This window comes from Nannospalax galili, unplaced genomic scaffold (genome assembly GCF_000622305.1).
Source record: "Nannospalax galili isolate Female #2095 unplaced genomic scaffold, S.galili_v1.0 scaffold1723, whole genome shotgun sequence".
NCBI lineage: Eukaryota > Metazoa > Chordata > Mammalia > Rodentia > Spalacidae > Nannospalax > Nannospalax galili.
Window position 1 is genome coordinate 9379 of NW_008349072.1, and position 11133 is coordinate 20511.

At 55.4% G+C, this 11133-nt stretch overlaps 2 protein-coding genes across 7 annotated transcripts in view; both read right to left on the bottom strand.

Moving 5' to 3' along the window:
- Window positions 1-2788: 2788 nt before the first annotated feature.
- On the bottom strand, window positions 2789-4483 carry Nudt8 (nudix hydrolase 8). Its single transcript, XM_008846282.3, has 4 exons — window positions 4215-4483; window positions 3599-3731; window positions 3179-3256; window positions 2789-3087 (listed from the first exon to the last, which is right to left on the bottom strand). The coding sequence occupies exons 1-4, from the start codon at window positions 4406-4408 to the stop codon at window positions 2860-2862; spliced, it is 633 nt and encodes a 210-aa protein (XP_008844504.1). The 5' UTR covers window positions 4409-4483; the 3' UTR covers window positions 2789-2859.
- Window positions 4484-5936: 1453 nt separating this feature from the next.
- The window catches only part of Tbx10 (T-box transcription factor 10), an 11578-nt gene continuing 6381 nt past the window's right edge, over window positions 5937-11133 (bottom strand). For 2 of the 6 annotated variants that reach the window (XM_008846284.2, XM_008846283.2), the window contains exons 4-10: window positions 9565-9832; window positions 9387-9488; window positions 8068-8239; window positions 7264-7419; window positions 6924-6991; window positions 6604-6698; window positions 5937-6312 (exon numbers count right to left, since the gene is read on the bottom strand). In XM_008846284.2, coding sequence (XP_008844506.1) covers window positions 6023-6312; window positions 6604-6698; window positions 6924-6991; window positions 7264-7419; window positions 8068-8239; window positions 9387-9488; window positions 9565-9695 — 1014 coding nt within the window. In that variant the 5' untranslated portion in view covers window positions 9696-9832 and the 3' untranslated portion in view covers window positions 5937-6022. Of the gene's footprint in view, window positions 6313-6603; window positions 6699-6923; window positions 6992-7263; window positions 7420-8067; window positions 8240-9386; window positions 9489-9564; window positions 9833-10068; window positions 10322-10491; window positions 10718-11133 lie in introns of those variants that run through there. The other 4 variants (XM_029569995.1, XM_029569994.1, XM_017801414.2 and 1 more) reach the window with 4 other exon arrangements.

Sequence of the window (11133 nt, forward strand, 5' to 3'; positions counted from 1 at the left end):
TTTTGAGACAAGGTCTCAACATGTGGCCCAAGCTGACCTTGAATTCTCCATTCTCATGTCTCTGCCTCTGGAGTGCTGGGATTGCAGGCATGTGCCACGCATATTGCTTATTTCACTTTTAAGATTTTAGTGTGCACACACCCGAGCACACGTGTGCAAGAGAGTGCCAAGGTGTGAGTGTGGAGGCCAGAGGACAACTTACGAGAGTTGATTCTCTCCTTCCACCATGTGGGTCCTGAGGATTGAACTAAGATCATCAGGCTTAGTTTATTTGTGGAGCCATTTTACCAGCCCTAATTCTAAATTAAGAAATAATAACATAGGCCCTTATAGGGTACAATGCAATGTTTTGATGTGTGCACATTGTATAAAGATTAAACCAAGGGCTAGAGATATTAAGAGCACTGGCTGCTCTTGCAGAGGATCCGGGTTCGATTCCTAGCACTCAATGGTGGCTAACAACTGTCCCCAGCTCCAGTTCCAGGGGAATCTGAAGCTGTCTTCTGACCTCTGTCGGCACTGAAGAACCAGGGTGCACTCACACAGATGCAGGAAATACACTCGTACACAGAAAATAATTTTTTGTTTTGGTCTTTTTGAGACAGGGTCTCCCTGTAGCCCCAGCTGTCCTGGAACTCACTATGTCGACCAGGCTGCCCTTGAACTCACAGAGATCCACCGCAGACATCCACCTGCCTCTGCCTCCCGAGTGCTGGGACTAAAGGTGTCGCAGGTCACCAGAGCTCATTCGGCTAACTGAATCTTTGCCCTTTGGCCCCCATGTTGTCTCTCCATCCCCCACCCGGCCTCTGATGACCACTGCTCCGCTCTCCCATGTTCACCTTTTTAGATTTCACATAAAAGTGAGATCATGCTGTGTCTGTGTTTTGTGGACAGTGCCCTCTGGCTTCCTCCCTGTTGCTGTAAATGACAGAATTTCCTTCTTTTTTAAGGCTGAATAACATTTCAGGGGCTGGAGAGATGGCTCGGCAGTTAAGAACACTGGCTGCTCTTGCAAGGGACCCAAGTTTGGTTCCCAGTACCTGTGTCAGACAGCTCACAACCACCTAGAACTCCAGCTCCAGGGAACTGAGGCCCTATTCTGGCATCCATGGGAACTGCACATATGTGGTGCACATACATACATCCAATATCATACACACACACATTTTTTTAAATCTTTTTAAAAAAAGAAACTGAGGGGGCTGGAGAGATGGCTCGGCAGTTAAGAACACTGGCTGCTCTTGCAGAGGACATGGATTCGGTTCCACTACTCACATGGCAGTTAACAATGATCCGTACTGGTCTCTGTGGGCATTGAACGCAACAGTGCACTTACATGCATGCAAAACATACACATAAAACTTTTTAAAAAATTAAAAAGGGGCTGAAGAGATGGCTCAGCAATTTAGAGCACTGACTGCTCTTGCAGAGGACCTGGGATTGATTCCAAGCACCCACATGTCGGCTGACAACCATCTGTAACTCTGGTTCCAGGGGATCTGATGCCTTCTTCTGACTTCCAAGGACACTGTATGACATGGGTGCACTTACATACATGCAGGCAATACACTCATATGCATAAAATTAAAAAAATAAAGAGAAAAAAGAAACCCAGCCAAGGTCAGAAGGCCATTTTCTTTCACCATATTTATTCATTTATCCTTTCGTTTTGAAACAGGTTCTCCTTATGTAGTTCAGCCTAGCCTTGAACTTGCAATCCTCCTGCTACCTCAGGTATGTCGCCATGCCTGGAAGTATTTTATTTTTCTTTCACAGGTACATGAGCCCACTGCAGGCTTTCTTAGTCTGATGATATGGTCATGTGAGACCAGATAATTATTTTTTATTACATTTATTTGTGTGTGCGTATAGGCATGTGCTCATGTATGAGGGCCATGGGGCTCACATGGAGGTCAAAGGACAACTTTTCGGTGTTGGTCAGGCTGGCCTCGTTCTCATAGATATCCACCTGCCTCTGTCTCCTGAGTGCTGGAGTTAAAGGTGTGCACCATCATGCCCAGCTCTCCTTCCGCTTTGATAGGATGCTGATGCCATGCCACCTTAGAGCTGTCACCCTTCTTTGTCTCCAGACTAGAGACAACCCCAAGAGTGAGGCCATAAGGATGGGAAGAGAGGGAGTCCCCCATGAGCTCCTGGATCCATGCCTGAAGTGAGTTATCCCTGGAGTCTGTGATTACCTTTACTCCTCAGGCAGTCAGCTAGTGGTTGGTTTTCTGGAGCTTGTCCTGGGTGATACTGCCCAAGTCTACTCCTCCCACCCTGTCAAAGTCAGACCACCCACTCTTTCAACAGTCCAAGATCTCATCATCAATGTACAACTGCACTGTTATCTGTGATTGACTAATGTGTATCACGTAAACATCTGACCTAAGACCTGGTCAGTCTGGCGTGTAGCAGGGGCTCAGCAAGTTGGGGTTTGCAGGAGTGAGTACACGCACTTCTGTCTTGGGTCCCAAAGCCCAACACAGGGTCTTGAAGGGCAGAAGAGAGAATGGGAGGTGTGAGGTGTGCACCTCAGGAGTCAACACAGGTTCAGATACCAGCCTGGGGTGACCTACACAGGGAACTTATCCTTGCTGAACTTCCTCCAACCAGCTAGAGACAGCGCTGCGGTAGAGAATGAAATGACTCCTGTACCTAGCACTTCCAAGGTGCCCCCTGCTGTAGGGAACCATGCGACTGGACACAGGTGTCCCAACCAGTGGTCTCAGGTCTCAGGAGTACCATACAAGGTCAGGGCCTCCACACAGAAGATGCAAGAGTGTAAGTTGTCACAGACTCTTTAATCAGTCCTGGAGTGGCCATGTGAAGGCAAAGACGTGGGAGGGCCAGGCCTCAACCCCTGGGCAACTCGGGGCCGGCTAGGAAGGGCTGGTAGACACCAGGGGCCAGCAGCTTCAGGGTGAACTCAGTGATGACAGCTGTGATTCCCCAGACTCGGTGTGGTCCATGCAGAAAGACGGGCAGTGTGTAGCGGAAGTGGCCATGCTTGCAGAAGTGGGTATAGCCCTGATTCTGTGTCTGCAGCAGGTGGGCCAGTGGCAACTCAAACACCTCATCCACCTGTGGGCAGGAGGCAGTGAGAGGGCAGACAGAGGGCTGCCTCTGCATCCAACCAGTGGGACAGCCCATCCCCCCAGTATCCCCCATTCACCTCCTTGGGGTTGGGCCTGAGGCTCTGCAGATCCAGTGGGCCCACACTGGCAAGCACAGGTACTATGGTGGCCTTTTCCTGGGGCGGGAGAAGAGGGGACAGTGAGGAGAAGCAGGCCTGATAGGAAGACCCTGTCCTGCCATCCAGAGGCCTTGGGTAGTCATGGCCAAGCCCCCAATCCCTGCCCTTGGTCACATCATGCCATGCTGTCTGACACAGGGCCCGAAGTACTTAGAACCTCCTCCCCTTACCTGTACTACCATAAAACCTCCCACTTGACATTCAGCTGTGGGGTCAATGCTGCCTACCCTGCAAGCCTTCGAAGTCCTTTGCCTCCAGCTAAGCAGAGCTGGCTTGCCCCTTCACCCAAGTACTAAGTGAGTGATGGGAAGAGGGTGGCCTCGGGGCCTGGTGGCTCACCCGGTCATACACAGGCTGCAGGACACCCCACACCTGCTCCTCAGGCACTTCCAGGCCCAGCTCCTCCCGAGTCTCCCGCAGGGCTGTGTGTATCACATCTTGATCAGCAGGATCACACTTACCGCCTGGGAAACTGAATGGGCACAGGAAGTCTGGTCTTTGGGGTCTTGGGACCATGGAGAGGTGCAGGTGTTGGCAGTAAACACCATCTGCCTCTGCCCTAGTTGGCTGTGAGGCCTGGGGTCAGTGGCAGGACCTCAGGAGGCAGTTTTACCTCCCCATGCAATCAGAGACAGGCCCTGGAGACGCAGGTTAGGGCACGAGGGCCTGGCAGCAGGGCAAGATCTGGGGCGCAGACAGCCCGGGTCTGCCTACGGTGTCCCGTGGTGCAGACAGTGCCCCCGAGGTGTGCTGGGGTCCTGCTGGGGGTGAAGCCCAGGAAGGGCAGCCCTCTCCATAGTCTCCGGTAGGGGCGGAGTACTGTTTTCGGACAATGCAGTGAGAGGCGTGAGTCGGTGCTGTGCGCCGGCGCGGAGGGACAGGGTCGCCGAGTCCTCGCCGCAGCTCAGAGGCTCACCCAGGGTCCCCGCCTCCCGGGGCTCGGCGGCCGGTGTACCTGACGTCCCCCCGGTGCCTCCCGGCCAGGCGGCTGGAGCGCAGCGTGTAGAGCAGCGCCGGGGCCCCGCGCACCAGGCACAGCGGCACAAGCACCGCGGCCGCTGCAGGCCGCGAGCGGAGGCGAGCCGTGGTCCCCGCCAGCAGCCGCCGGCAGCGCCGTTCGCCCTCCGCGGACAGGCAGTCGGGCAGCATGTCCTGAATGACCCGGACCGAGGGCGCCGGCGACCGGGGAAGGACCCAGAGGCGCGCTGGCCCCGCCCAGAGCCGAGAGCGCGGGGCGGAGCCTCAACAGGGCCGGAAACTGGCGTTGGAGAGGCGCCGCGGGGCCTGGTGGGGCGGGGGCTTGGGACCGGGCCGTGGAGGCTCTCGGGGCGGGGCCCTGTTGGGTGAGGGGCTTGCTGAGAAGGAGCTTCGGAGGCACTCGGGGTGGAGCTTAATGGGGGCGAGGCCGGCTGAGGCCGGGCTTGCTGCGAAGCGCCCTTGGAGACGCTTAGGGGCGGGGTCTGGTGGGGCGGAGCTGCTGGGGCCTGGAAGCTCTCGGGGGCGGGGTCTTGTGGGGGCGGGGCCTGCTGCCGAGGCGCTTTGGGGCTCTCGGGGGCGGGGCCTTCCGGGGCGGGGCCTGCCGCCGGGCCTGAGCCGAAGGTCTCTCGTCCGGGGACAAGAGCAGGTCCTGAGGGTGTGGCCTCTCCTAGTACTGGCGGGGCGCGGCGGGCGCGGCGGGCCAGGCTTGGCTGCTCGACTGGAATTTCCTGCCTGGGTCCTGGCCTGCAAGGAAGACTGGAGGACCGCCGCTGGGTTGGCGTGGTCAGCGCGTTCCCAGGATGCTTGGAGGACCGCAGTGGATCCTGACCTTGGGGTTTGGGAGTCGGGGTGGCTGGCTGCAGAGGGTCTGCTGGGCTCCGCGACTTTCGCCCCTATGAGTGTGTCCGACCTTCCCAGAAGAGCTCAGAAAGTTTCTCAATGAGCAGAGTCTGCGCCCGGAACGTCTACTCCAGGAGGGCAAAGGACTGGACTGCGGGAGCCGCCTCCAGCCTTATCCACCCCCTCAGGCTCCAGCAAGCCGAACTCCAGCCACATCTTGATTAGATCCCCAAGTCTGCACCCTACTCCTACCCTGACCTCTGTGATCACTGCCTATCATGTTAAGCAGCTCTCGCCTGACCCAAGACTCTAAGGACCAGCTATTGGCATTGGCAAGAAGCATTTGAACGTGGAGTGACTGGTGTCGGTCTATGTGACTATGAGCAGGTTCCAAGCCTCTAAGCCAGTTGCCGGCATCATATGGGTACACAGAAGGTTAAGTGCAGCTTTGCCACTCCGTTGGTGTCACCAACTGTTACCATCACTCAGTGCCCCTGGGGATGTGGACATTATTGGGCTATGTGGGGACTGTCCCATCTGGGAGTTCCTGAAGCCTTCCACCCATCTGAAGACAGAAGTACTGAGTCCCCGTGTCAAGTGGTTTAATAGGGGAAGGGTCAAAGGAAGCAGGGATTTAGAGGAGTCAGGAAAAGGCATGATCCAGGGGTGCCAGGTGGGAGATGAGAGATCAAGGCTTTCAGCTGCCCATCCTTGGGAGAAGGGGTCTTTTATAGAGGAGGGTAGTAGGGCTAGGGTAGGAGGTAGGTAGGGCACAGGTTGCTTCCCACACAGGCTGAGGTACAGGGTAAGAGGGCTTCCACAGTTGGCGTCACTGAGCGTCCTGGCCAGGCCCGGGGTAGTAGGGCTAGGGTAGGAGGTAGGTAGGGCATGGGTTGCTTCCCACAGAGGCTGAGGTCCAGGGTAAGAGGGCTTCCACAGTTGGCGTCACTGAGCGTCCTGGCCAGGCCCCAGGCACACAGCAGAGGGGGCCAAGAGGCCCAGCCCAGCTGGGAAGGTTGGAGCCTCCTGATCTCCATCAGCCCGGATGTTGGGGAGGGGGTATGGTGCTGGTCGTGCCCTTGGAATCCCCACGTGGCTTGGAGATGCAGAGTACAGGCCCTGGTAGGGGAGCGGCCTGTAGGTGGCTGGGGCCAGCAGGGCCTCAGGGGCAGGCAGCAGCGGAAGGTGCAGCTGGGCAGGGGTCCTGGACTTGGAACCTGAAGCTTTACTGGTGTCTGGGTCGGGGGGAGGAAATGGTCTGAGTGGACCCAGGGCTTCTCTCACTTCCTCAGCCTTCATCCTGAGATCTACCCTGTCTCTCTTGTCCCTGGTTGTCCGTCTTGACTTACCTCAGTCTTTGCCCTTGCTGGGACTTTTATTCCCTCTTCTCTTCTGTCCAAATGTCTCCCATTCTTCCAAGGCCCAGCTCAGATGCCACCTCCTCCAGGAAACCCACTAGGCACACCTCTTTCTACACCTTGTCCCTGTCCTGCCTTCTCTGCCCAGGGGGGTTTCGGGGTCCTCACCTTTCTCCTGCCCTGCAGAGCCCTTCAATAGGCAGGGTCCAAGACTGCTCCGACTCCGGGCTGGGATGCTGAACAGTGGCCGTGGGGCCACAGGCCTGAAGATGGGGCAAACAGGAATGGAGGAGGGACGTCAAGGGGAAGAACCCCAGCCCAGACATGGTCAGAGTCAGATGTGGGGGAACCCTAGGGCAAACCAGAGGGTGTGACCCTGAAACAAGTCAGGAGTGAAAGCCTTAGGAGCTGCCTGGGGTAGGGGGTGGGTGTGGAGCTGAGTCTGGGCTTAGGGCCCCCAAGTAGAAAGCAGGAGAGTCAGCCAGTACCAAGAGTCCTGGTCACTCTCTCTAAAGCCTTTGGCGAAAGGGTTGCTGGCGATTTTCAGCTGAGTGATCTACAGAGAAAAAAGAACAGTTATGGGCTGGTCTGAGCAATTGAGGCCTGGGGAGGCCACATTTGGCCACTCTGTCCCCTGGGACCTCCCAGTTAGCAGGACCCAGACCTGTTGGCCCAAGATTTCCAGAGCCAGTGTGAAGGGAAAGGAAGGCATGCAGGCAGATGCCCAAGGGGCAGGAAGAGCAGGCATGTGGGCCTGTGAAGGAAGATCCCCCAGCCTGTCTCCACCCCTGAGAGATGGAGCTCCTCCTGAGCGCTGGCCTGACCCACCCGATGGTTCTGATAGGCCGTCACAGCCGTGAACTGGGTCTCTGTGAAGACAAAGGATTTGAAGTTTTCCTGGGCATAGCGGGCACTGTCCTTTCGTGGGTCCACGAAGACCACGTGGAAACGGGGCTGGTAACGGTGCATGGAGTTGAGGATGATCTGTGGGAGGGGCAGAGCCATGTACAGGGGTGGAGCCGGTGGGGCCACCCTCTGGGCCTGAAGCCCCTCCAACCTGTCTTGCCCAAGGCCTACCTGTAGCTTTACCCTTAGAACAGTGCTGAACCTTCCACCTACCACGAGGTAGACTGACGCCATCATCTTTCACAGGATCTCCTCAGCTGGCTTCCCTGCCTCCACTTTGCCCCTTTGCCCAACCTCCACAGTCAGCCAGCAAGACACATATGCACCTGGTCCCAACCCTCTGTGGCCCACATCCATGTGGAGGAAAAGCCAGGGTCCTCAACCTCAGGTACCCAGCCCTGTGCAACAACATCAGCCCCCCCCATCATTCTTCCCCTGCCTTTCTCCTTGCTCCACTCCAGCCCCCGGGGGCGGAGGGGAGTCTCTTTATAGTTCTCCCAACTCACTCCATATTTTCCATCCCCTGGGCCTTTGCATGCACTGTCCCCTGGGCTTAGAACAGCTAACCCTCTCACATTCCTTTCCTCCCTCTCTCCCTTCAGATCTCTGTTCAAATATCACACAGCCTCGCCAGCCCTGGTTCTAGGTTTGAGGACAATCGGGGCACAGCCCACCCCACCCTCACCTCCCCTACACCTGGCTCAGTCCCTCCCCACGATGGCTCACGTGGCCGTTGTCATCCAGCAAGTTGTTGGTCAGCTTGAGTTTATCAAAGGACACGATCTGACGCATCCACTGGGCGCCCTTGGCTGGAGAGTCAGGGTGGAAATGCACTCTGCCCGGCGTAGCAGGATCAGCCTTGCCTGCCACCAGCCAAGCAGAGCTGTGGAAGGCATACCTGAGGAAGCAGAGGGAGATGTCAGGGGTGGCTCCCACCCTACCCAGTGCCGAGCCTCACCAAGACAGTGAAGAGGCTGGTACTGACCACCAGGCCTGGTGGGCATTCTTTTTTTAATTTTTAAAAGCACACTTATTATTTGTGTGTGTGTGTGTGTGTGTGTGTGTGTGTGTGTGTGGTTACTCATGCCAAAGACTGTATTAGAAGTCAGAGGACAACTTGCAGGAGTCAGTTCTTTTCTTGCACCATGTGAGTTCTGGGAATCAAGCTCAGGTCATCAGCCTAGGTGGCAGGCACTTTCACTGACTGAGCCATCTTGCTAGCATCACCCACCCCTCACCCCCCGAAGGTTTTTTTTTTTTTTTTCTCGAGACTGAGACGGTCTCCCTGTAGCCCCAGCTGTCCTGGAACTCACTATGTAGACCAGGCTAGCCTTGAACTCACAGAGATCTGCCTGCCTCTGCCTCCCGTGTGCTGGGATTAAAGGTGTGCACCACCACGCCCAGCTGTTTTGGGGTTTTTTTGTTTTTTTTGTTTTTAAGATATAATCTCATATATCCCAGGCTGACCTCAAACTCACTATGTAGCTGAGGATAACCTTGAACTTCTGGTCCTCTTGCTTCCACCTCCCAAGTGCTGAATTACAAGCCTGCATCACTGCCTTCAGTTTATGTGGTGCAGGGGATGGAACCCAGGGATTAGTGCAGGCTAGGCAAATATTCTATCAACTGAATTACATCCCCAGCCTCATATGGCATCCTTTAGTTTGATTTACTTTTGTTTGGGTGCTGAGGTTGGAACCTAGGTCCTTGTGCATGCTAAGCAATCACTCTACCTACCACAGAGCCTCACCCCAGCCCTCTGGGGGACATCTTGTACCTGAAAAACCAAGTCTATAGGGGGGTGAGTTCCCTGTAGCTATAGGAGAATGAATTAACCCCTGCTGTCCTGAGCCAGCCCATTCAGCCTGCCTCAAGCTAGCCTATTCCCTCTGAGCTGGGCTTCCTCCTGCATAAAGGCTGTTATCCCAGGCTGGGTCTCCCAGTCATGGGCACAGAAGGGCCCCACCTCACCCTGTATACACCAAGGGGTCTAATTCCTGGTCTCAGCACCCCAGACCTGCACCCATCCCCTGCCAGCCCCTGACCTATATCTCTTGTTGTCCAGTGGGATGAAGTCCATGAGCAGAGCATAATCGGCCAGCGTGTCCATGCCCAGAATCTTCACCTGGAAGGTGGGGAACATCCGCCTGTGGGAGGGAGGTGCTTAGCCATCCAGCTGGCCATGGTTTCCACCCCTGCTGCCCACGGGCCCCATGCCCACACCTGCCCGCCTTGGTGACAATCATCTCTGTGCCCAGCTGGTTGAATTCCTCCCACAAGGGCTTCATCTCCAGCTGGACCATCACACTGGACACTCGTGGGTTCTTGGGGCCCTGCCCAGTGCACTCAGTCATGGCTTGGGCTTCTGTGGAGATGGTGCAAGGGCCTGATGGGAACAGTGTCTCCAGCCGAGACGCCCAGCCGGAGCTGGCTGCAGGCAGGGGGTAGGTCTCTGGGGGCGCAAGTACTCCTAGGCCAGCAGACAGGAAGACTGTGGAGAGAGGATGGAACTGTGAACCTTGACCACCTTGCCCTCCCAACTCACTGCCCAGTCAGCCTTCAGGTAGTACCCACATGCCGCTTCCTCGGGAGGGCCTCCCTGCCTACCAGGCTTGTGTTCTCAATGTCGACCCGCCAGCATCACCCCATGTTCTCCTAAAATGAACTTGAAGTCTTTTTCTTTTTTGAGACAAGGTCTCAAGTAGCCTAGGCTGACCTGAAACTCACTATGTAACTGAAGATAACCTTGAACTTCTGATCCTCCACATCTAGAAAGCTGGGATTACGATCCTGTGCCACCAATCCTAGCTTCTGAGTTGGGGTGTTGAGTGAGGGTCTCATTCTGTAGCTGGGGCCGTCCATAAACTGGAGGCAGTCCTTCTGCTTTGGGCTCTCAAGTGCTGGGATTACAGGTGTGAGCCACCATGCCTGGTCTTAAAGTCTTCTCCTGCAAGCTTCTGGAAAGTGGAGACAGCCCAGCCTGTGAGGACACACACAGGGCCCAACTCACAGGAAGCCCTGCGCAGGTGACATCTGTTATACATAATGTTAAGCAAGGTGGCAGTCAGTGGGTTGGAGGCTCTCCGAGCTCCGTAGAGCTGCAGCTGCCCAGTACACTAAGGGGAGAATCCAGTTCCCCAAATTATCTACCTTAGATTCTGGAACCTGGCAGGTCCTGCTGCCTGTGTCTTTCTGTCTGCTCCATTCTCTTCATTTTCTCTACAGTCTCAGTCTTGTGATTTGCAATATAAGCCTTGGCCAAAAGCTCAGACACTCTGCATCCTCTGATTTAAAATAATGCTTCTTGGGCCACGAGATGGCTCAGTGAGTAAAGGTTCTTGCTGGCAGGACTAATGTCCTGAGTTCAATCCCTGGGACCCACATGATGGAGGGAGAGAACCCACATGCACAAGTTGTCTTCTGACCTTCACATGTGTCCTGTAGCACAGGTGCCCACACACATACTAAATAAATAAATGTTAAATAAAATAATAATGCCGGGGGGCTGGAGAGACAGCTCAGTGGTTAAGATCACTGACTGCTCTTGCAGAGGACCCAGGTTCAATTCCCAACACCCACATGGTGGCTACAAACTGTCCTTAACTCCAGTTCCAGGGGAATCTGAAGCCCTCTTCTGACTTCCGAGGCACTGCACGACACGGGTGCACTCACATACATGCAGGCGATACACTCATACACATAAAATAAAAATAATAAATAAAATATTATGTGGATCTCTGGGAATTCAAGGCCAGTCTGGTCTACATAGTGAGTTCCAGGACAGCTGGGGCT